This window comes from Pecten maximus, chromosome 17, assembly GCF_902652985.1.
Source record: "Pecten maximus chromosome 17, xPecMax1.1, whole genome shotgun sequence".
Lineage (NCBI taxonomy): Eukaryota > Metazoa > Mollusca > Bivalvia > Pectinida > Pectinidae > Pecten > Pecten maximus.
The window spans coordinates 9,377,303-9,403,913 of NC_047031.1; the positions used below are offsets into that span (position 1 = coordinate 9,377,303).

Consider the following 26,611-nt stretch of genomic DNA (forward strand, 5'->3'; position numbering starts at 1 on the left):
ACGTGACAGAACTGGATGCTATTTTTAGTAACAGAAAATGTGATGAGAAATGAGTGTAAATAGCCAGATGGAAGGGTTGGATTCAGTCGTGGATGTGGTGGAGTCGGTCGTGGGGGTGGATACCCTGGTAGACCTACAGGGCATAGCTCATTTATTAGGCCAGGTAACATGTAAATCAGGACTTCAAGATAATGAGAGATTACGTTAGTGGTTGTAGGTTACGGTATTTATTTTACTCAAGTTAGTTGATTTTTATAAGTGAAAAAAATACACGAACTTCAGCGGGTGTCATTTACCTTTTGAAAATTTACTAACAAGAGTGAAATAATTAATAGTCCGTATGTACGTAGCTGCTGAGTGGTGGGTTTATGACCTGGTTTGAGTTCATGTGTTTGTTGACATATATAAATAAAAGGTAGTGATATTAACATAATTACTATGTAAAAAATCACAAATTAATTTTCAAAAATTAAATTTGTTTTTCACCATTTTCAATTTTTGTTTAGGCATGTAAGACCAACTTAATTATGACTACAATGAATTAAACCCAATTGATAGCTACAAGCTTAAGCATCTCAAACTTTTGTTTCGGCAGTTCTTTTATTCATATAGACTATAGCTATATGTGCATGTAAGTTTGTGGCGCAGTGCCATCTACTTCCTGCCAGTAAAGTCAGCTAATCACTGTCACTATCAGAATTCAAGATCCTTGGTCTGGGATGTTCTGTGAGTCACTGGTGTGTTATTTTAAATGCATGTATGTGCTGCCGTATATAGACCTTTAAACATTAACGGAAATGTATTCTGTATTACAGATATTGTATTGTGGTAGAGACATACTTTATCAATTGTTATGATATGCTTACATCTGGGATGATGTCCTTGTGAGTTTATAATGAAAGAAGGAAAAACTGATTTTATATACAAACTCAGAAATTAAAAAAAGGTTTTAAAGTGAGATAAGGATGTCTGGACAGAGATATTGTAGTTGTTTATGATAGCTCACCGTAACTCACAGTAACTCACCGTAACTCAGAGTTACTCACAGTAACTCACCGTAACTCAGAGTTACTCACCATAACTCACCGTAACTCACAGTAACTCAGAGTTACTCACAGTAACTCACCGTAAATCACCGTAACTCACCGTAACTCACCGTAACTCAGTTACTCAGAGTTACTCACTGTAACTCACTGTAACTCACCGTAACTCACCGTAACTCACTGTAACTCACTGTAACTCAGAGTTACTCACAGTAACTCACCGTAACTCACCGTAACTCAGAGTTGTTGACGTCACTGTTATACTTCGACTACTATCGACACATCTACATTAATGACTGTTGTTGACTTCCGGTCATTTCCTGCCATATATCATCCTGGGATAAATTTCCCAAGGTGATGTCTCCAAGTTCGGTTTAGGCCTAATATAAAGGTATTTAAAGTTGGTGCAATTCGGTTCGAAAAGCGCATTCTCGTATTCTGGTTCGTGTTTTCTTCTTGAAACTAGCACTAGTACTGTTACTTGGAATGTAGTGTAGGGCTTGAGTCTACTATCCAGTAGAGAATCACCCATACCCACACTGATTTACGATTATTATTGTTTCAGTTGAAGCAGCTGCTGACAAATGCGTTTGATGACTTGATTGACGATGATGAGTTCTCCATCACATCAGATGAAGGTGGTCCGTCGACGAATGCCAGCCTCCATCTTGGCACCAAGAATGAAAGCCCTGGGTAATTATTCTGTAGTGTTCCATATAAATAATAGTCAAACATCTTGTGTGCTCGATCATATGTTTATCTGAAAAGCTGTGTCATTTAGTTCAAGTGTGAATATGACATCAAGTTCAATGTGTGTGATCTTAACATTTCCTGCATATTGACCTTCATTCAAGGTCACATGGGTCAAATAGGCTATAATCTTCAAACAACTCCTTCTCAATAATCAAGATGCCCAAGGACTTGATATTGGGCCTGTAGCATGCTGGGGTGAAAGGCTACCAAGTTTGTTCAAATAAATGACCCTGACCTCCATTCAAGGTCACATGGGTCAAATAGGCTATAATCTTCAAACAACTTCTCCTTAATAACCAAGATGCCCAGGGACTTGATATTGGGTCTGTAGCATGCTTGGGTGAAGGGCTACTAAGTTTGTTCAAATGAATGACCTTGACCTTCATTCAAGGTCACATGGGTGAAATAAGTTATAATCTTCGAACGACTTCTTCTCAATAACCAAGAGGCCCAGGGACTTGATATTGGGCCTGTAGCATGCTGGGGTGAAGGTCTATGAAGTTTGTTCAAATAAATGACCTTGACCTACATTCATGGTCACAGGGGTGAAATCGACTTAAATCTACTCAACAATAATTTTGCGATAGCCAAGAGCCTCTGAAACCTGATATTAGGCAAATATTATGCTGGAATGAAGGACTAGAAAATTTATTGATATGAAAAACCAAGCATACACTGATATTTGAATAAAGAGGTAATCAGCATAGTATGTGTAGAAATGACCTCAATCAACTTCAGAGTTGGTGTAGAGCCAGGTAAACGATACAGGCTCATTGGGCCTCTTGTATCAATTCTTATTCAATTAAAGCCAAAAAATATTTGATTTATTAAAACGGTGTAATCCTTTGGATCAAAAATGCATTTTGAATGTGTAATGATGCTGTCACTAAGGGTATACTTACTCACAGCCGAGCCTGGCTACAGGTGAAAAGTGATTTATCTACAGAACAACCTGTAGTTTGTCCTGACACACTGGCTGATTTGGGACCTGGGAATCCCCTCTAGCTAATACATACCTTTGATTATTTCACAGAGATGGAGCCGAGTCGGAGAACGGCCCTTTCCTGGATGCGAGGGGTCAGTGGACCCCTGTTGCATACCAAGGTCTGCCTGCCACCGCCCCTGTTCATCCCTCCCCAGTCCCTGGCCACCATCTACGAGGCCTCGTCTGTAAGGAGCTCCCAGGAAAATCCACTTCGAAGCTCCCAGGAGATGTCTGTCCGTGGCTCACAGGACCTCCTTCGGAGCTCGCAGGAAGACTTCTCTGTAAGAAACTCACGAGGGATCAGCCTCTACGAAGCTCACAAGAGTATAGGGAGCAGGCTTTGAGGAGCTCACAGGAGTATAGGGAACAAGCTTTGAGGAGCTCACAGGAGTACAGCAACAGGGACCAAGCATTGAGGAGCTCACAGGAGTACAGGGACCAGGCCCTACGGGGGTCACAGGATTACCAACAGGGCTTCCAAGATTACATCCAAGCAGGAGCCAGTGCTGGTGAAGAGTTCCAAAGTGATGGATACCATAGCAACAGTGAACAAGAAAGTGCTACACCTAGTTATAACATAAATCCTCAGGCTTTTGATTGGATAAGCCAGGCAACACAGGACAGTCATGTGGTCCAGCCACAGCCAATGGGAATGCAGGGTGGATATGGGGGTTACCAGAGTGGGGTAATGGACGACCATGTCCCGACTAGGTACCCTGACCTTCCAATACGACAGGAGACCGAGGGTGGAAATAATACAGGGATCTCCAAAGACCGCCAGACGTACCTCCAGAACCAGCCCCCAGGTATGTACAGCGACACGTACACGGAGGACCAGCCAAGAGGAGGAGGCTTTCAGCCATACCCAAGTTTACCTCATTCCCAAGGTTTCCAGTCTGCAGAGGTCCCACCTCATTCTCAAGGGTACCAGGCAGCAGGGGTCACACAGGACTTCTATGGCCAATCAGCTGTCAGTGACGACAGAAACTATCGCACTAACAGTGCTGACCCCTATGTAACCCATGACGAGGGACAAAGTCACGACCCGTATGGGTCATATGACCAAAGTGGAGGTCCTGGAAAGTTACATGGGTCTAAAGAATACCAGGAGGACTACAGAGTACAATACCAGAGAAGGCATGGTCCATCTGGGGAGGGGAGAGAGGAAGACACAGGGTCCCCCAGACGAGAGAAACCTAAGGCCCTCGAGGAAAAGTCTGGTACGTTAACATAGCAACACAGGTTGTAAGCTCCAGCCCACCAATAAGATCTTGCTACATTTTTGCAGAATTATTGATTTTGAAATAGTAGACTAAATTTGGTTCAAAAATAAGCTATCCTCCATTTATGATATTAAACTTTCCCTAGAGGAAGGGTTTATTTGAGGATAAATATGGTGCTAAACATTTAAACTATGGGAGGGTGCTTGTTTGAGGACAAATTTAGTACTAAGCTTTAAACCATTGGAGCCTTGGAGGGGGTTATTTGAGGATAAATAGGGTACTTAATGTTTACACTAGGGGAAGGGGTTATTTGAGGATAAATAGGGTACTAAATGTTTACACTAGGGGGAGGGGGTTATTTGAGGATAAATACAGTACTAAATTTGTACACTAGGGGAGGGGGTTATTTGAGGATAAATAGGGTACTAAATGTTCACTAGGGGAGGGGGTTATTTGAGGATAAATAGGGTACTAAATGTTTACACTAGGGGAGGGGGTTAGTTGAGGATAAATAGGGTACTAAATGTTTACACTAGGGGAGGGGGTTATTTGAGGATAGATATAAGACTAAATGTTTACACTAGGGGAGGGGTTATTTAAGGATAAATAGGGTACTAAATGTTTACACTAGGGGAGGGGGTTATTTGAGGATAAATAGGGTACTAAATGTTCACTAGGGGAGGGGGTTATTTGAGGATAAATAGGGTACTAAATGTTTACACTAGGGGAGGGGGTTATTTGAGGATAAATAGGGTACTAAATGTTTACACTAGGGGAGGGGGTTATTTGAGGATAAATACAATACTAATTTTGTACACTAGGGGATGAAGCTTTTTTGAGGATAGATATAAGACTAAATGTTTACACTAGGGGAGGGGTTATTTAAGGATAAATAGGGTACTAAATGTTTACACTAGGGGAGGGGGGGGGGGGGGGGGGGGTTATTTGAGGATAAATACAATACTAAACTTTTACACTAAGGCTTCTTTGAGGATAAATACAGTACCAAATTTTTCACTGGAGGAGGGGGCTTGTTTGAGGATAAATTGAGTACTAAACTTTTTTCACTAAGGGTGGAGGCTTTATATTGGGGACATTTCTGTTTTCAAATTGATGTTTAATGTACAATAGGAAAACTAGGTGTTATTCCCTCTGGCCATTATAACTGTGCACATCCAAAGGTCATTTTTTGCTTCATTTTTAATTTCTTAAATTTTTAAGATAACGACAAACATTGAGCAAATTTTATGAGTTAATCAAAATGTATTTTGGTTAAATTTCATTGTCATCTTTGTTACATTGGTATGGTGTGGCTGTTAGGGCTGACTGAGACTAAAGTTTTACCAAATGTAGTGTGTTGTGTATATCCCAGAAATGTCCCTAAACAATTGTATCCTGTCCCACAGAGGAGACTGCAGGCTTGGACCCACGGCAGTACTCCCAGTTACAGGTGCTGTACAAGGCGCGGGGACGTAAGCTGGAGGAAATTACCAACGAGTACGAAATTCTCAAACAGGAGACGGGACGGGAGATACGCATACTCAAACATCAAGTGTCAGTGGCGAAAGGTACGCTCCAAACTTTATCTCTCACCTGTAGAACTGTGTTGTAGAATAAACCAGAGTATGTAAGATAAAAAAAGCTTAATCCATCTAGTTTCAATCACAACATACCCAAGCGTCACCAGTAAGTGGGTAATTTATTGACCGACTAGTTTCGCTTGTATTTGTGAGGCTACATGTACATCAGGTCCTAATGAAGCCTTGCATATAGAGGTGAAACTAGTTGGCCAATAAATTAGTCCTGATGGTTTGGTTTGTTTGTTTGTTTTTGTTTAACGTCCTATTAACAGCCAGGGTCATTTAAGGACGTGCCAGGTTTTGGAGGTGGAGGAAAGCCGGAGTACCTGGAGAAAAACCACCGGCCTACGGTCAGTACCTGGCAACTGCCCCACGTAGGTTTCGAACTCGCAACCCAGAGGTGGAGGGCTAGTGTTAAAGTGTCGGGACACCTTAACCAATCGGCCACCACGGCCCCTAGTCCTGATGGAGCCTCGCATATAGAGGTGAAACTAGTCGACCAATAAATTCGTCCTAATGGAGCCTCGCATATAGAGGTGAAACTAGTCGGCCAATAAATTACCAACAAACTGGTGATGCTTGAGTATGTTTTACTACTTGGATTAATTCCTATTTCTTATTTTGTCGCCCTGCATACATGTACCTTTCAGGATCGATACCCCACACACAGCACCCCACTGATAAACCAATTGATTTGGAGCTGACATTGGCTCAACCTCTGGAGTTAAAATAGTTAAAACTTGTCATATCAATAAGAATGGTAAATTGATTTGATGATCAAATCATATTGAATGTTGATCTGTTGAATGATAAGAACTTTAAACAGAAGAATTTGTGTTACCAGGTGAACAGGAGGCAGCAACAACCAGCCTGAAGCAGGTCCAGGATCTACTAAGGGAGAGTAAGGGAGATAACTCCCAACTCCTGGGCCGTAATAAAGCCATAGAGACAGAAATCGATGTCATCAAAAAAAGCAAGGATGAGGTAAGCTTACTCAATGTCTGTTTATCAGGCTACATTTAACTCTTTACGTACTCATTCAAATTTCGCGGCCGCTACCGGAAGTGAATTCTGGGTAGGTCCTTTGTGTATTGGAGCATATGGCTATCACATCAGAAGTCGATAAAACGATCTTTTACTGTTGTGTGATGCTTAATATTAAATGAAGTTTATCGTATGGAACGAGTACTGAGTACGGAAACTCTTTTACCCAATTTTCCCTTTGAATACTGCGAAATCACCAGACAGAATCGTGGGAAATGACATGTTGATTGGCACATGTGTCACACGTGTGCAAGTAATCATGCAGCCAAAACATCGTTTTTTCGTTGTGTAAAAAGTATTTCTTACTTATTTTGATGATAAACGAGTATTGTATTTAACACCTCCACAATCTCGCAGAAAATGAAAGTAAATTTGAGGCCGCCATTTTGTAGCTATATGTAAGCAACACGGCATGAACTGGCGGAATTCTTTGAAATAGACAATCTAAACAAATGAATGTGCTTCGGGTGTGTAAAAAATTCATCTATACAATATTTACATTACTTATTATTTCTTAAAAAACATCATTTCCGTGTCAATTCCTTCGCATGACTATGCTGAACCAGCAAGTAATATCAACATTTTTCACAATGTTTTCCGACGATTTGAGTCGTCACAAAGGATGGAAGGCATGTTAATTGCGACGTGTGTAGTCGTCATGAAGGATACAAGAACATGTTTTTGTGACGTGTGTAGTCGTCGTGAGTACGGAAAGAATTAATGGGGAATATATAGCTGTCATCAGTTATTAGACCCCTACATGTGAAAACAGGGGGACTACTGGTTTCCTCCCCGTCCGTCTTTCCATCTGTTTGTCTGTCCTTTTGTCAGACCGTCCACTCATTTTTCCGCACTTTTTTCAGTCATGCTTCAGGGTATGTTGGTGAAAGTTGGTATGTAACTTCAGTATGAGTATAGCTACAAGTTCAAGTTTCAGGGTTTTGGGGTCAAGGTCTCTGTTACTATTTTTAGCAGGGGCCAGGAGGGGACATATATTGTATTAGCAATACCCAGCATGCTTGTTTATAATCTGTCTACTACAGTACAGTGTTCGTAAACCTGACTTCTGCCATCTTAATCTGCCGTCAGAGAGGGCTTGATGTTACAATCTGCCATCTTAATCTGTCGTCAGAGAGGGCTTGATGTTACAATCTGTCGTCAGAGAGGTCTGGATGTTACAATCTGCCATCTTAATCTGCTGTCAGAGAGGTCTTGATGTTACAATCTGCCATCTTAATCTGCTGTCAGAGAGGGCTTGATGTTACAATCTGCCATCTTAATCTGTCGTCAGAGAGGGCTTGATGTTACAATCTGCCATCTTATCTGCTGTCAGAGAGGGCTTGATGTTACAATCTGCCATCTTAATCTGTCGTCAGAGAGGTCTGGATGTTACAATCTGCCATCTTAATCTGTCATCAGAGAGGGCTTGATGTTACAATCTGCCATCTTAATCTGTCATCAGAGAGGTCTTGATGTTACAATCTGCCATCTTAATCTGTCTGTCAGAGAGGGCTTGATGTTACAATCTGCCATCTTAATCTGCTGTCAGAGAGGTCTTGATGTTACAATCTGCCATCTTAATCTGTCGTCAGAGAGGTCTGGATGTTACAATCTGCCATCTTAATCTGCTGTCAGAGAGGGCTTGATGTTACAATCTGCCATCTTAATCTGTCGTCAGAGAGGGCTGATTTACAATCTGTCCAGTCTTGGATGTTACAATCTGCTGTCAGAGAGGTCTTGATGTTACAATCTGCCATCTTAATCTGCTGTCAGAGAGGTCTGGATGTTACAATCTGCCATCTTAATCTGTCATCAGAGAGGTCTGGATGTTACAATCTGCCATCTTAATCTGTCATCAGAGAGGTCTGGATGTTATAATCTGCCATCTTAATCTGTCATCAGAGAGGTCTGGATGTTACAACCTGCCATCTTAATCAGCTGTCAGAGAGGTCTGGATGTTACAATCTGCCATCTTAATCTGTCATCAGAGAGGTCTGGATGTTATAATCTTCCATCTTAATCTGTCATCAGAGAGGTCTGGATGTTACAACCTGCCATCTTAATCAGCTGTCAGAGAGGTCTGGATGTTACAATCTGCCATCTTAATCTGTCATCAGAGAGGTCTGGATGTTACAATCTGCCATCTTAATCTGTACTGTCGTCAGAGAGGTCTTGATGTTACAATCTCAATCCTACTTATAAAAACTGTCAAGCGTTAAGAAACACTTGTTGTCTTTTTCTTGAGTCTTTGTCATCGAATATGAATTGGTCTTTTTTTTTTTCAAATTCCCAACCTTGATTTTCCCAGATTGTGGGTGAGGGTGAAGCAGTCTTAATTAAAACATTTGTCATTGGTGGTAGTTGTTTTCTTCTAGCTTAGTACTCATACAGATCTCAAAGTTGTTAAGTGAGCATCAAGATGAGGGGACCTGGGGTTACTCTTAGTATTGTGGCCTGTAAAATCATAATACGTATGATTATGTTACCTGTATGTACCTGTATGATTATGTTACCTGTATGTACCTGTATGATTATGTTACCTGTATGAACCTGTATGATTATGTTACCTGTATGTACCTGTATGATTATGTTACCTGTGTGTACCTGTATGATTATGTTACCTGTGTGTACCTGTATGATTATGTTACCTGTGTGTACCTGTATGATTATGTTACCTGTATGTACCTGTATGATTATGTTACCTGTGTGTACCTGTATGTACCTATATAATTATGTTACCTGTATGTACCTATATAATTATGTTACCTGTATGTACCTGTATGTACGTGTATGTACCTGTATGATTATATTACCTGTATGTACACCTGTATGATTAAGTTACCTGTATGATTTGTATGTCTGTTCAGGTGCTGAGGAAGCTACACGTGGCCGAGTCTAACATTGAGAGTCTAAATCAGCAGCTTCTTGACCTTGGCAACAGTGAAAGTCTCGCCCGTGCACGCCATGACCACGAGGTTGTCATAGCAGGCATACAGCGTAAACACCAGCAAGAGGTCAAGGTCGCCAACGAGAAAATTCAGGAGCTGAACACCCGTATCTCTGATCTGGTAAATATTAGCCATGTTAGTGATTGTGTTTAGTGACTGGGTAGGAGAAATGAGGACACTCTGGCTAACTTGTCCCATACTAATTTCTGTTCCAGATTGATTTAAAGTAACATATATTATTGCCTGAAATAAACAAAAGGATTGAGCAGAAGTTGTAACGGCATAAAGATGCCTTGTTTTCAACTATACTGTAACAACTGATACAGTATCAATTATAATCATGTCGCAATACAAATTATTTTTAAAAAGAAAACAATAAACATTGTAAAAATAAGAGAGAGAAATTTGAACGACAAAAAGGAGATACTGTATGGGTAGCTATAGGGTGTAATTCGATTGAAACAAATGGTTCATTTAAGGTATAATTAAACAGACATATACTTATTAGGCTGTATGGCATAGTCCCTAGCTACACATTTAATAGACGTCATATTTATCAGATGACTTCATTTATTCTGCAGAGTGGCGAGAACAAGACATTGCGCAAGAAATTGGAGGAAAGCTACCAGACAGCAGAGAAGGCACAGATCTCTCGTGCCGAGACCATCAACCGACTGACTCGTAGTCTGGAGGACTCGCAGAAACAGTGTCAAACTCTGCTGGAGTCAAGTGAGTATAGAGATTATTGGTGGATATAAATAAGTATAGAGTTCTTATTGGTGGATATGAATAAATACAGAGTTCTTATTGGTGGATATAAATAAGTATAGAGTTCTTATTGGTGGATATAAATAAAAAAAGATTTTTTATTGGTGGATATAAATAAGTATAGAGTTCTTATTGGTGGATATAGATAAGTACAGATTCTTATTGGTAGATATAAATAAATACAGATTTCTTATTGGTGGATATAAATAAGTACAGAGTTCTTATAGGTGGATATGAATAAATACAGAGTTCTTATTGGTGGATATAAATAAGTATAGAGTTCTTATTGGTGGATATAAATAAAAAAAGATTTTTTATTGGTGGATATAAATAAGTATAGAGTTCTTATTGGTGGATATAGATAAGTACAGATTCTTATTGGTAGATATAAATAAATACAGATTTCTTATTGGTGGATATAGATAAATACAGATTTCTTATTGGTGGATATAAATAAATACAGATTCTTATTGGTAGATATAAATAACTGTTAGTGAGTATAGCATTCTAACTGGATGAATATATTGTCATATATCTGGCTTTGTGCTTTTGTTCTACATGTGTAAACCTCCTGTATTTTAGTTCCACCTGTCGGTATAGAACACCTGTATTTTAGTTCCACCTGTCGGTATAGAACACCTGTATTTTAGTTCCACCTGTTGTTATAGAACACCTGTATTTTAGTTCCACCTGTCGTTATAGACCACCTGTATTTTAGTTCCACCTGTCGTTATATACCACCTGTATTTTAGTTCCACCTGTCGGTATAGACCACCTGTATTTTAGTTCCACCTGTCGGTATAGACCACCTGTATTTTAGTTCCACCTGTCGGTATAGACCACCTGTATTTTAGTTCCACCTGTCGGTATAGACCACCTGTATTTTAGTTCCACCTGTCGGTATAGAACACCTGCATTTTAGTTCCACCTGTCGGTATAGACCACCTGTATTTTAGTTCCACCTGTCGGTATAGACCACCTGTATTTTAGTTCCACCTGTTGGTATAGACCAGCTGTATTTTAGTTCCACCTGTCGGTATAGACCAGCTGTATTTTAGTTCCACCTGTCGGTATAGACCACCTATATTTTAGTTCCACCTGTTGGTATAGACCAGCTGTATTTTAGTTCCACCTGTCGGTATAGACCACCTGTATTTTAGTTCCCCCTGTCGGTATAGACCAGCTGTATTTTAGTTCCACCTGTCAATATAGACCACCTATATTTTAGTTCCACCTGTTGGTATAGACCAGCTGTATTTTAGTTCCACCTGTCGGTATAGACCAGCTGTATTTTAGTTCCACCTGTCAATATAGACCACCTATATTTTAGTTCCACCTGTCAATATAGACCACCTGTATTTTAGTTCCACCTGTCGGTATAGACCACCTGTATTTTAGTTCCACCTGTCGGTATAGACCACCTGTATTTTAGTTCCACCTGTCGGTATAGACCACCTATATTTTAGTTCCACCTGTTGGTAAAGACCAGCTGTATTTTAGTTCCACCTGTCGGTATAGACCACCTGTATTTTAGTTCCACCTGTCGGTATAGACCACCTGTATTTTAGTTCCACCTGTCGGTATAGACCACCTGTATTTTAGTTCCACCTGTCGGTATAGACCACCTGTATTTTAGTTCCACCTGTCGGTATAGACTACCTGTATTTTAGTTCCACCTGTCAATATAGACCACCTGTATTTTAGTTCCACCTGTCGGTATAGACCACCTGTATTTTAGTTCCACCTATCGGTATAGACCACCTGTATTTTAGTTCCACCTGTCGGTATAGACTACCTGTATTTTAGTTCCACCTGTCAATATAGACCACCTGTATTTTAGTTCCACCTGTCGGTATAGACCACCTGTATTTTAGTTCCACCTATCGGTATAGACCACCTGTATTTTAGTTCCACCTGTTGGTATAGACCACCTGTATTTTAGTTCCACCTGTCGGTATAGACCACCTGTATTTCAGTTCCACCAGTCGGTATAGACCACCTGTATTTTAGTTCCACCTGTGGGTATAGACCACCTGTATTTTAGTTCCACCTGTCGGTATAAACCTCCTGTATTTTAGTTCCACCTGTCGGTATAAACCTCCTGTATTTTAGTTCCACCTGTCGGTATAGACCACCTGTATTTTAGTTCCACCTGTCCCTATTTAGTTCCACCTGTCGGTATAGACCACCTGTATTTTAGTTCCACCTGTCCCTATGAAGCTCCTGTGTGTTTGTGTGATAGAGAATATTAACTTTATGTTTTAGCGTCGTCACATGAACTAAGTCAGATAAAGATCCAGCTGCAGCAGACGATTGCCTCCAGGAAAATCGCTGACGACATGTGTCACACCTATCAGGTATGTCACCTATTACATATGGAGGTTCTTAACACTGATAAAGAGAATATAAAAATCTGCCAAAATCATTAAAAAAAAAAAAAAAAAATAGACAAATATAGCACCAAAATTTACATTGTAATACATTGCTTCTACCACAATACGCCGTGTTATTCCACTCTCAAGGCATTTGTAGAGGTTTCAAAACGAGTGGTTGTTGGATAGGGAGCTTTGACCCAGCTGCAATTGTAATTAACGTCATCAATAATCGTCACCGGTACACTTTATTTGCATATGCAAAATTGTACTTGGCCACGCTTCCCTTTGATTCAAGCCGATATTATTGTAATAGAAACAAGTCACACGACTTGTGATTGTTGGATCTAGAATTATTTCACAACTCGTAAGTTGTTTTTTGAAAGTAAGCGGTTAATAGAGCCAACACTGGTGTAGAGATGGGTTGGGTAGATCCTGGGTTCCGGGTTCCTCGTCTGGATACCTTCAGGTATGCAGGGTGATTGAGGTAGGAAAACACTAGGTGAGTAAGGATCAATCACAACAGGTGAGGAGACCTCAAGGGTTCATCAATTGATTCATCGACCGGTTTCGCCCGTTTAGGGCTTCATCAGGCCTCAAGGGTTCATCAATTGATTCATCGACCGGTTTTGCCCGTTTAGGGCTTCATCAGGCCTCAAGGGTTCATCAATTTATTCATCGACCGGTTTCACACGTTTAGGGCTTCATCAGGCCTTGAGGTCTCCTTGTCTGTTGTGATTGATCCTTACTCACCTAGTGTTTTTTGAAAGTTACAAAAGACACTCTCTAAAGCTTGTGTCTTTTGTAACTTTAAAAAATTAACTTACTAGAGTGCAATAAATCCATATCCAACAGCCACTCGTTTTGTAACCTCTATATCTCAAAGACTGTTAAAATTGTATATACATATTTACATACTGTGATTGTAACACACTTATGTTTGACCAGGAGGAAATCCAGGACCTAAAAGAACAGCTCTCCATGTTCGAGTCGGCATCAGGGCTGGGTGTGTTGACATCTGGTCAATCAACCTCTGATGGGAGGCGGGCCATGCATGACGACTCCCTCCTTGACCTTGGTATCAAGAAAACTTTGGACTTTGACACCCCAGAATCTGTGTCAAGGTGAGAGGCCTTATACTTGTTGGAAACTACGAAACATTTAAGAATTTTTTTATTTTCCATTTGACAAATGACACACCGAATATGCAAAGCCTCTATGTATTGTCTATTTGTCAATTTGAGGTCTTAACAGGCAAGACTTTAGTTAACAATTATCCATCGAAATTGGTGGCTCAATAACAGATTATTTTTTGACAAAACCAAAGTCCTGCTTTTGTAAAAAATAATTTGCTGAATGAATTTCCCATATGCTACGGTTAGGCATACTCCACTCCTATATCACATTGAGCAATAACTGAAGGAAATCATTGAAGATTTCCAATAGCCTTTCACCCAGACAAGCTGCAGGCCAGACTGTAGAAGGTAAGGCCAAAATAAAAATATATTTGGTTTGGCGTAATCGCCCGACCCAGAAAAAATTTATGCCCAGAAGTTGCTGTGCAAGTTTGAAAATACGTCTCGTAAACCCAAATAAGCTTTGTGTGCGTTTCTTTTGTTCAAGATCACATAATAAATAATGATTCCCAAACAATTTATATTATGGTTTGTTTTTGTATTGAAGGTTGAAAATCTGTTTTCAGAACTAAATAAAAAAATGTTTAGCACTACCTACCTACCATATGTAAAAACCCCTGGTCGGGTTACAGCAAACCAAGATATTTTTAAGGGTGGCCTAAACTCATCCCAGTTTATGGCTGTGACTTCATAATTCCATTGTCACCATTCCTGTGTTGGTTTGTCATCCAGACAAACTACAGGCCAGACTGTCACCATTTCTGTATTGTTTGTCATTCAGATCAACTACAGGCCAGACTAGTAAGCTAACTTGTCCCAGTTCATGGCTCTCAGTTGTATGTCGTTGTCACCATCTCTGTCTGGTATTTTTCATCTCTTCATCGTTTATCATTTTCCTGGTGGCTATATATTGTATCATTCTTACAATTTCTCTCAATGAACACTTAAATCCCTCATTAGCTTATAAAATCCTTGTTGAATTTAACTTTAATTATGACGTCCCATTTAATTCTAAATAGCCTGAAGAAGTCCAGTTAGTATCTCTAGTAAGGTGTGAGGGATCTTTTTGATGGCTCCAATTCTCATTCACGTGTATCAATATTTGGTGTGAAGGATCGTTTCTCATACACCTGTATCAATGTTTCTCTTTACAGTTCTGGTGTGAAGGGCCGTTTTGATGGCTCCGCCTCTGATGACATGGTGACAAGTCTGAAAGCGGAGCTAGAACGCTGTCTCCTTAGCAACAAGCAGAAACGCCAACAGGTGGCTCAGATACAGGAGGAGCTGCGCGCAGCCAAGAAGGAAATCGGTGAGCTGAAACAAAGATGTGAGCGAGCCGAACTCTCCTCCGAGGACTACAAGGTACGGAAAATGATGATTCATTTATAAAATGTTGTTACGGAATTTGGGTTGAAGAGGAGGTGGGGGCCTGATTTATGTGTGGCTTTCTGAAATATTTCCGCACAAATTTATCAATAAGATTTTAAAGATTCTATGGTACTGATCTAGGCTGTTACTGGTTGTAGAAACGTGTGGATGAGTGGGAGGAGCTAACTAAGTCAGGTGACAGGAAGAGTGCTGTTGAGGGACGACTGAAGAAGGATATCGACAACCTACAGCGAGAGAAGACAATTCTACTGGAGGATATAGAGGTACGATGTGTGTTACTGGTGGTACCCGCTCTCCAGGTATTCGGGTAGATATATGTGTACCATTAACTGGTCCTGATGTGTGTGATTTTTATCCAATTTGAGGTCAAGATCACTGTTACTATTTATAGAAAATCTTTCACTCTTGCTTATTTTAACAAAATTTGGTCAGACAACAAAAAAAAATCAATCAATCAATCAATTTGTTTATCTAAGTATCATATATCACAATCACATTGTACAAGCAGGGTTTGCACTGGGGATTTCATAAATGGGGTCCTTTTCAGATGGCATGGGGTCCCTTTGAATAATTTGAATGGAGCTTCCAGAAAAAAAGGGGTCCTTTCAATTTTCTATGCTTCAAAAGACTATTGGGATGACTTCAACGAAAACCCTGTACAAGTTTATAGTTACAAAGTATAAAACGTAATTTAATATCAGGGATCAGTCTTCTTAACCATGATCAAATATAAATTGAAATTCTAAAAAGAACTGTTACAATAATAATTTTTTTTTATTGGTCATCCTATGAAAATATCTTTAACGATTTTGTGTGGTCACGTGATCATGATGACCTGTTTACCTGTCCGATTCTGTAATTTCTAACGTTGTACCCACAGGACCTGAAGAAGAGGCTGGAGGAAGTCGGAAGTAGCGAGGAAAAGTTAACAGAGATGAATAGAGAACTCAACCAGCAGATTTCCCAGATGGTACAGGACTTCGATAACGATAAACGCGACGCTCTGGACAGGTAGGAAAAACTGCTTCCTCAGTTAACATTCCGCGGTCAGTAGGCAGCCATCTTGGCTTTTGATAATTGAAGTTTGTTATCGCTATAACTTGAATAGTACTAGAGGGATATGCCCCAAACTTCAGGTGTAGGTTCCCGTTGGTCCCTAGTTGTGCCTGCTGTTGAATTAAGATTTTGTTCAGATAAAAAATGGCCAACAGACAGCCATCTTGGATTTTGAGAAATTTAGTTTCTTATAGCTATTTCTTGAAAAGTGCTGGAGAGATGTTTCTTTAACTTAACATGTAGGTTCCACTTGTTCATGTTGTCAGATTATTAAGAGGAAAAATTGAAAGAAGCGAAAAGTAGAAAGAAGATCAGTGTGACATAGAACCAATTAAGATCATTCATTGGTTGGCCCCAAGATCCCTCTGGGACCATTTGTTGACTGGTAGCTTGTTTTCATCGGTGTACAGTCGAATCCGTATTAAGCGACCACTCAAGGGAAGTTGAAAAACGGTCTCTTAATGGAGAGTGGTCTCTTAATAGAGATGGTATCTTAAATTTGATAAATGTTCATAAGCTTTTTATTCACTTTATAAATTGGCAATAATGATTTATGATATATATGAAAATTGAACCATCACTTTGAATAAAGCAAAACAAAAATATCTGTTTTAATGTCTCAAAAAAGATAACAAATCACGATTTAACAGTAAGTTAACTGTTTATGCATTCCTTCATTGTTATATTTCGCATGCAAGTTGATATATCGTATATAAAACGTCTGAAAATCGTCAGAATTCTAGACCGTCTCTTCGCCTCCTCTCCCGTCCTTTTGCACGAAAAGTAAAACTACTTGGGTGTTATCAAGGCGAAAATGGTAATTGAAGGCATTTTTGAGACTTCTGGTCGCTTATTGGAGAGTTATTGTTATCACAGGAATAAAAAATTGTGGTCGCTGCTCGCGTAAACAGAGGGTCGCTTAATAGAGTTCAAATATATAGTGAAAACGCTCGGGAGGAATTGAAATGGTCGCTTAGAACAGAGGGTCGCTAAATAGAGATGGTCGTTTGGACAGATTTGACCGTACAGTATTCATGTAATGACTGGTATACATATCCCGCTCCGGTGTCAGAAGTTAGAAAATATTTATGCAATGACAGCTATTATTTCTAGTTTTTAGACAGCTTTAGTGATATGGCCTGTGTTATTCCCGTGAATTATTTCCACTTTCCATTGATTTCCATTTTCATTGCCAAGCACAATAATGATGAACATGTACTTGAAAACAGCGGTATCCTGTGTTTACATGTGAATTCAACACTGGCTGAGACCAAAAAATCAAAAATTTCTCTCTCTATGAGCTGTGACTACATTATCATACAACTCCTATTGTTACCTGATTCTCTATGTAAATGTATATCCACATCCGCACACGCCCAAACACCAACAGAATTATGATGAAGTGTCTTTCTGATCGAGATTTGTTAACAGTATATCTAGCAACGCCTAGATTCGAAGTCAGAAAGGTTCAATGAAATCTCCAATCAGGGTTTGTTGTATCAAATTTAAATCAGGGATCATTCGGCTACCATGTAAAATGTCATAAAAAGGGTCTGTATTTTGAATTCTTTCAGCGTAGGTTCTACTGCGAGGCCAAGGGAACGTCAACTTTGGAGTTTAAATATGCACCAAAGCCAGACTTACTATAACTGTCCACTGAAGAATTTTTACATGTTTCTTAGCCTAATAAAATATCCTATATGTGAAATCTTGTGGACTATTCAGGTAACAAAACAGTTGTTTCATGCCGGACAACTCAGGGCTTTTTGGGGCCGTTAATGGGCCCCTTTCCCAATTAAAATTATTTCATATTTAAGCCAAATTCCCAAAATTTTCAGTTTACTCTTGAAAAAATCTTTCCCAATTTACCAATTTTCTTCCCAAAATCAGACAAAAAGGCCCTTTCCCAAATCAGTGAGAAAAACCCCTGCAACTGTATACTGTTTTAAATCAAAATGTTGTGAAACTCTTTGGATGGTCATCACACACTGAAGTTGTGTACCTTAGCCTATTCGTCCTCCACAGGGATCCCTGGGGGCTACAGGATTGCATTGTGTCCATCTTATTTAGCTTGTCTGAGCTTTATCTTATCAGTACTTGTCACTGGAACTTCATACATGTGGCTCACCCAGGTGAAGTGGTGTGTCATATACCAAAAGTAGGTCACTCTGACCGACATTGTAGGTCACCTACATTTTGACCTTTGACCTACATCTAATTGGGGACTGTAATTTTCACAATTGTCTTGTTCTTTATAACTCTTTTGTCTATTTTTATGGCAGTTGTTCCCTTTTCCCTATGTCTAGGCAGTATCTTGCTAATTAATCACCTATTTATCTTAAAATGGGGGCCGCGCTGGCCAAGTGGATAAGATGTCCCAACACTTTATCACTAGCCCTCCATTTTTGGGTCGCAAGTTCGAAACCCACGTGGGGCAGTTGCCTGATATTGACCATAGGCCGGTGGTTTTTGCCCAATCTCCATCTCCAAAACCTGGCACGTCCTTTAATGACCCTGGCTGTTAATAGGACTTTAAACAAAATAAACCAAACAAAATGTTATCTTAATAGATTTTAATAGGCAGAGTGGGAATCTGGTGAAAATTTAGCTGAATCTGCCTGTTAAAATGGCAGTATATAAATGCCCCTATTCCTACCTTTGTAAACAGAATATTGTTATGACACTTTTCAATATATTTGTAAAGTTGTGTACCTGTTCTGACTGATTTGATCTCCTACTTTGAAGTTGGGGGAATATTCTGGAATCAGGTTGTCCGTCCGTCTGTAGACACAACGATGTACCGGCTACTCCTTCCAAACTACCGAGGGAATTTCAACGAAACTTTATGGCAATAACCCTTATACATTGTAGATGTGCGTAATCTATATCATGTTGTAATTTTGTGGTTACCATGGTAACCAGGTCACTATACTTCGTTTTTTGGGTGAGGGGGAATGTTGTCCAGTCAACTCCTCATAAACCTATGAACTGCTTCAGGTCAAACTACACAGGAGTGAAAGGGACCATGTGTAAATGGCATGCATGATATTTCTCTACAGAATGTTTGGTTTCCATGGTTACCAGGTTTCAGTTCCCCCTATTCTTGTGGAAAACTTTGTCAAGACAACTCGGACAACTCCTATATAGCTATCAACAGATTTCATTTGAAATCCACAGGAATGTTAGGGACTCATAATGTGTACATATGCATGCAGGTTTTCCCCCACAAATTTAGGTTGCCGTGGTAACCTGTTCACTAAAAACAGGTTTTTGTAGGAAAATCTTCACCAGAGGGGTGTTGGAGGGGCAGGGGGTATGAGGTTGCCCTCTGGACGACAGTTCTAGTTGATCTTAATCAATCAGTTCTTGTCTTAATCAACAAGTGTTTATGGTAAAGTCAAGGAATTGGGGTGGATTGGGGAGTTGGGGACTTGTCAGCCATCCTGGAGAAAGTTCTAGTGTTAATCAAAAATAGTTTGAGGTGGAGATGGAATCAGGGTGGATTGGGGAGTGGGGATCTGGAACTAGTCAGCCTGCCTGGTGATAGTTATAGTCTAGTTGGGAATTAGTCATCCTAACAACAGTAAGATGTTATATTTGTGCCATTGATTTTAATGCTCTCAACTCTACATGTGTTGATGAATTTTATTCTTTATATGAAACAGATATATAGTATAGTGATGATATCCTGATAGAGTTTGAAAGGAGTGGTCTCGAATAAATTTTGTGGGAGTTACACTACCTTTGACTTTTGTTGATGGATTTTAAACAAACTTATATGGAAGGAATATATTGACAAAACCTTCATCAAATTTGAAAACAATGTTCTCACTTAATTTTTGTGGGAGTTACTGCCCTTGACTTCGTTTTTTCCCCATCGACTTCTTATTAAGCACTAATACCAGTACCAGCTTATATAATCTTCCTTTATTTAATGGTTCACTTCTTGCACGCAAATAATAAACTTGGTCCAATACAGTATGTAGGGCATGTTATCCCAGGTTACATGTGCATCCATACATTTATAGTAAAGATAATACTTCTATAATGCTTTTCGAAATGCCAATAGCAACATGGGACTCTTTGACCTCACTGTGGCAATTCTGCTTGATCATAGAAAGCCTGTGTAAAAAGAAGCAAAATAGTGTGACTTTGGAAATACGCAATTGTATGTTTTTGACACAAACGTAAGTTTGAGTCTATGTCAGCGCTTTTGAGGTGTAGCTGACAAAATCTACGATGCCCTCTGGTGGATACTGCCTTGGCCAATCTAACCGTTGCTTTACAGTAACTCCGTAATGCTATGCAGTAAATATTTGTAAATATCGTAAATATTCACGCTAAAAAATGACATACAGTGAAGTTCAGCTATTAAAAAAAATCACCTTTTGTTTTGTTGTATTTTAGAAGCTGACAGGACAATGTGGTTTTTTTTTGGCATTTTCGTTCGCTCTGACACAACTTCCACTGCCACTTCACAATCATATTCTATCGCAAAAAAAAATAGTCCCGTGACTTACGGAGTCAAATGCAACACTGCAGTTTCGTTAGATATATGACAAAACAACAGAACCTCACAAATAGATAGTTTTCAAAGTATTTAATTTAAGTATGTTCTGTCGATGATACGTAAGAATATTTTTCCGCGTTGAACGCATTAGATTTCACGCGGAATGATACAATCGACTTTTCGCTGGCGCCATATTGCTGCTTACCTGTGACCCGGAAGAAAAATCTACTAACATCACGCGGAATTTTCATCATCGACATCTAGCCTATGTGTTTTTTTTCTTTGGTGGCATGTTACTGAATGGGTTATAATATTGATAAAGTTTCGTCGGAATATCGTTGTTATTTTGTACATTGAAAATCACTCACCCAGCATCCGATTTTATCCGCCATCTTTCAGTAATGTAAACAATAATAAAAGCAAGAGTAGGTGATCAAACCCAACTTTGACTGTCATTTTCTCACTGAAATATTAACTTGCATGTGATTGATGTAGTCTGCAGATGGTTAGATTATATAGATGTTTTTTTACGAAAGAAAAAAAGTTGTCTATTCATCATGACAATATCACAACAACGGCAGTCGAGTACCATACGCATGTTTGCAAATAAAAAGTTAAATAAATTCTCACTGAATAGGGTTTCGAAATGTCAAATGGACTTGTGAATATTAATATTGACTTCGGATCTATTGATTATATCCTACGTAATGCACATGAAGTTTTTCGTTTGCAGAACGCGTACCGCATTAACGTGGCTGTCTGCATGCATATGTAGACGTCACTGAAAATTTCATCTCTAATTATAGCGACTGATTCTTTTTTTCTAATATTCGTGATGGTTTAAAAAAAAAATAGAAAATGATCTATCATTATCATTTGAAATATTACATAACAGTCGAAGCATATTATAAAAAAGAAAGGGGTCTACGATGTACATCTACATAGACCTTTATTATGTTTGGTGGAGTTTTGAACGCTTCAGGGACGGTTAAAGGGCAGTAACTCTTTAGAAAACACAATGGAAATGTACTGATTGCTAAATTTAACCAGAGATATTTAAAGGCAGTGGAAATGTTATATTCCTACATCTGCGGTTTTTTCTGTCTTAAATCATTTCAGCTTCTGAATTAAATTAACCTTTAAACTAATGCACAGTAAAGTATTGATAAATCAATGCAAATAATTCATTATAACTTAGATTTATTATTATTATTTAATCTTTTTTTCTTTACAACACTAGTACATGTACATATTATTTGAGAAGAACAGCAAAAATTACTAAGTTCATTATTCTTCTAAACAACAAAAATTTGTAAAACTTTTTTGTGTTGTGCATATATCCTATTGTGAAATAATTTGGCATGACTAAAGATAATAGTATTGTCTTGATGGCTGTTACATACTATATCATAGGTTGAGTTAAATAATTATTTTCTTCTTATCAATTATGGTCAATGGTGAAAACACATTTTTTTCATTTAAATTGTTAAGTCGGTTTAATGTTCAAATTCAGATTAATTTAATTAAAACTATTAATAATGTATATATGTGTTAACTTTTCTGACAAAGTCTTCAAGTAACCTGATTATATTTGACAGAGAATCAAAATAAGTAATTTTGTTGTTAAGAATAGTGGGCTTAGCCATTTACAACTGTTTAGATTCTACTTAATAAGGTTTGATTTTTAACATTTTGGCAAATTTATCTTATCAATATCCAATATAGTTTTAAAGATAAGCAGTACTTTATGAAAATAAAAATTACTTCAGTGTTCTAATAATTTAAACACATGAACAATTGAAAGAAATACATTTGTATGAAAAGCATTCATAATGGACTTTGAAGAATGCTGCTACATGTACAGTTCATCCAGTTTGGGCATTCGAACTACATTTTCATCTGACAGATGCTGCAGATTAAAAAAAAACCTCTGATTTTGAAATCGATGATATCAATACATATAGCTACATTCACATCTCACTAACATTAATTAACATGATATATATACCATACATATATATATGTATCATGCAGTTACAGTTATGTATGTGGTACATATACTATTGCGGAGAATATTTGATGCAATGTACATAAGTGAAAAACAAAATTCCACTTCAAATTGATTTGAACTGTACATGTGAATGAATGTGTTTTTGTTGTATAGATTATTTGTAGCTACACAGTATGGAGTGTAAACATATAACGTAGAGTGCTATATGAAAATCATGTTCACTCTAATGAGCGATTAAGAAACTGTCTCAAGTCTGAGCTGATATGAGCATGTAATTCTAAGTTTTGAATATAGTGCTTAGTTTAATGTGCCCGTCGTGATGGTATACCCTGCCCTGTCTACATCCGCATTCTACGCCTCCAGAGTCTGTTTATCAGACCCAGGTGTTTTTAACCCACCATCATCAGATGGTGGGCTATTCAAATCGCCTGCGTCCGTGGTCCGTCCGTCCCTCCATCCGTAAACAATTCTTGTTATTGCTATTTCTCAAAGTACTGAAGGGATCTTCTAAAATTTCATATATAGGTTTCTCTTGGTTTCTAGTTATGCATATTGCATTTTGAGACCAATCGGAAAACAATATGGCCGACAGGCAGCCATCTTAGGTTTTGACAATTGATGTTTGTTATTGCTATTTCTCAGAAAGCACTGAATTGATCTTTCTCAAATTTCATATGTAGGTTCCTCTTGGTGCTAACATTAGTTATGCATATTGCATTTTGAGACCAATCGGAAAACAATAAGGCCGACAGGCAGCCATCTTGGATTTTGTCAATTGAAGTTTGTTATCACCATTTCTCAGAAAGTTTTGACGGGATCTTTTTCAAATTTCATAAGTAGGTTCCCCTTGGTGCCTGGTTATGCATATTGCATTTTGAGACTAATCGGAAAACAACATGGCCGACAGGCAGCCATCTTGGATTTGGACAATTGAAGTTTGTTATCGCTATTTCTCAGAAAGTGCTGAAGGGATCTTACTCAAATTTGATATGTAGGTTCCCCTTGGTGGGTGGTTATGCATATTGCATTTTGAGACCAATCGGAAAACAATATGGCCGACAGGCAGCCATCTTAGGTTTTGACAATTGAAGTTTGTTATTGCTATTTCTCAGAAAGCACTGAATTGATCTTTCTCAAATTTCATATGTAGGTTCCTCTTGGTGCTAACATTAGTTATGCATATTGCATTTTGAGACCAATCGGAAAACAATAAGGCCGACAGGCAGCCATCTTGGATTTTGTCAATTGAAGTTTGTTATCACTATTTCTCAGAAAGTTTTGACGGGATCTTTTTCAAATTTCATAAGTAGGTTCCCCTCGGTGCCTAGTTATACATATTGCATTTTGAGACTAATCGGAAAACAACATGGCCGACAGGCAGCCATCTTGGATTTGGACAATTGAAGTTTGTTATCGCTATTTCTCAGAAAGTGCTGAAGGGATCTTTCTCAAATTTGATATGTAGGTTCCCCCTTGGTGGGTGGTTATGCATATTGCATTTTGAGACCAATCGGAAAACAATATGGCCGACAGGCAGCCATCTTAGGTTTTGACAATTGAAGTTTGTTATTGCTATTTCTCAGAAAGCACTGAATTGATCTTTCTCAAATTTCATATGTAGGTTCCTCTTGGTGCTTACATTAGTTATGCATATTGCATTTTGAGACCAATCGGAAAACAATATGGCCGACAGGCAGCCATCTTGGATTTGGACAATTGAAGTATGTTATCGCTATTTCTCAGAAAGTGCTGAAGGGATCTTTCTCAAATTTTATATGTAGGTTCCCCTCGGTGCCTAGTTATGGATATTGCATTTTGAGACTAATCGGAAAACAACATGGCCGACAGGCAGCCATATTGTATTTTGACAATTGAAGTTTGTTATCGCTATTTTACAGAAGGTACTGAAGGGATAGAACAATCTGCCACAAAATATCATTCAAAACCTTGACATAACATCATTCAAACCAGGGCTCACACACACGATAAAATCCTAAAACAATCACACAAGTGTTTTTAACCTGAGCTCTCTCTTATCTAAAAGCTAGTAGCTAGATGGGGCGCTACATCAAATGTATAAATATCTTTTCAATGGCTAATGATAATGATAATTTGTGAAGCGCTTATAGGCATGGGATCCTCAAAAGTTTGAAAAGAAAGGCCTCATTAATTTTACAGGTAATCTAGGACCTTCATATTACATCTACAACTACGTATACATTAACCCATTGAAGATGTCAAATAAGATTACCTGAGTACCTATTCTGACAATTAGCTGCCAAGACGCACTTGCAATCAAAAGTAGATATGAATTTCTTTTCTTGCCAATATTTTGTCCTAGTCCTAATCAGGTATTGGTGATGTTCCATACAAAGTTGACCATGTCCCCACTAAACAAAAGCAGTTAAAATAATTTGTTTTCGTTTGTGTCTTCAGTACTTTCAGTACTTTGATTAGAATTTGAAAGTAAAATGCATAGACCTGCAACACATTACTGTGAAGAAGGCTTTGCTCTCGATAGCTGAGGTAGCTAAGTCGGTTAGACCGCAGGCCAGGTAACCTTAGGTGAAGATACGAGGTGCGTGGTTCAACGATCCCTACCTGTGTCGGTTTGTGTGTCTCGGGAAGCTGAGAAACGGGTCAATCTGTTCTGTCATGGTTGTGTCCTTGGGTACATGTAAGACACTTTACCCTAATTGCTCTAGATGGCATGCGATGCCTACCGTATGTTGTTCAGTGAGGTGAGTCACCAACTACTACAAGGAGACCCCACCTAAAAATTACCTTGGCTGTTCATGGGAGACAAACCCAGCAAACAAACAAACAAAGGTTTTATACTCAGTGGATGCTTGAAAAGGTGTTTTTTCTTTTAGAACTAATGTAACAGGACCAGACAGTTTTTACAATTCTCCACCAGAATCATCGGAATGTCAGATAGTGTCCAATAGCTGTGGTAGGGCAGTTTTAATTACACCTGGAACCTTCAAGGATTTATAAGTTTATAGATTTATATATTTCAAGAGTTTTAATGTATCATTTTGAATTCTAAATGTTCCTTAGTAGTCTAGGAGTGATGTTTGTTCTGTATGCATTATGATTGACTGTCGAATTTTAAAGAAATCTAAATAAATTATTGCAAATACTATTTCTGTTTCTGCAACTTAAAAGTAAATATCACTGATTTCTATCATCAAAATAGTTAAATCATTATCCAGCCTTTATTTATGGTAATACAATAAAATTAATGAAACAAGTTTTAATCACATTTTATGTGATTGTGCTGAATTAGCAATGTTGCCACTGTACCCTATAGTCCATCCCTGTCACAATGTATGGGTCAGAGCTAGGCCCTAGTCCATCCCTGTCACAATGTATGGGTCAGAGCTAGGCCCTAGTCCATCCCTGTCACAATGTATGGGTCAGAGCTAGGCCCTAGTCCATCCCTGTCACAATGTATGGGTCAGAGCTAGGCCCTAGTCCATCCCTGTCACAATGTATGGGTCAGAGCTAGGCCCTAGTCCATCCCTGTCACAATGTATGGGTCAGAGCTAGGCCCTAGTCCATCCCTGTCACATTGTATGGGTCAGAGCTAGGCCCTAGTCCATCCCTGTCACATTGTATGGGTCAGAGCTAGGCCCTAGTCCATCCCTGTCACAATGTATGGGTCAGAGCTAGGCCCTAGTCCATCCCTGTCACAATGTATGGGTCAGAGCTAGGCCCAGTCCATCCCTGTCACAATGTATGGGTCAGAGCTAGGCCCTAGTCCATCCCTGTCACAATGATGGTCAGAGCT

The 26,611-nt window shown here is 38.9% G+C and overlaps 1 protein-coding gene across 2 annotated transcripts in view; it reads left to right on the forward strand.

The window, feature by feature from the left end:
* Nucleotides 1-26,611, forward strand: part of LOC117315996 (nucleoprotein TPR-like) — a 74,118-nt gene that overhangs the window by 20,282 nt on the left and 27,225 nt on the right. For both annotated transcript variants that reach the window (XM_033870480.1, XM_033870481.1), the window contains exons 3-13: nucleotides 1,609-1,736; nucleotides 2,830-4,001; nucleotides 5,411-5,572; nucleotides 6,429-6,568; nucleotides 9,496-9,696; nucleotides 10,158-10,305; nucleotides 12,610-12,701; nucleotides 13,665-13,840; nucleotides 15,007-15,214; nucleotides 15,379-15,504; nucleotides 16,122-16,252. In XM_033870480.1, the coding sequence (XP_033726371.1) occupies nucleotides 1,609-1,736; nucleotides 2,830-4,001; nucleotides 5,411-5,572; nucleotides 6,429-6,568; nucleotides 9,496-9,696; nucleotides 10,158-10,305; nucleotides 12,610-12,701; nucleotides 13,665-13,840; nucleotides 15,007-15,214; nucleotides 15,379-15,504; nucleotides 16,122-16,252 (2,684 nt within the window). The remainder of the gene's footprint in view (nucleotides 1-1,608; nucleotides 1,737-2,829; nucleotides 4,002-5,410; nucleotides 5,573-6,428; nucleotides 6,569-9,495; nucleotides 9,697-10,157; nucleotides 10,306-12,609; nucleotides 12,702-13,664; nucleotides 13,841-15,006; nucleotides 15,215-15,378; nucleotides 15,505-16,121; nucleotides 16,253-26,611) is intronic.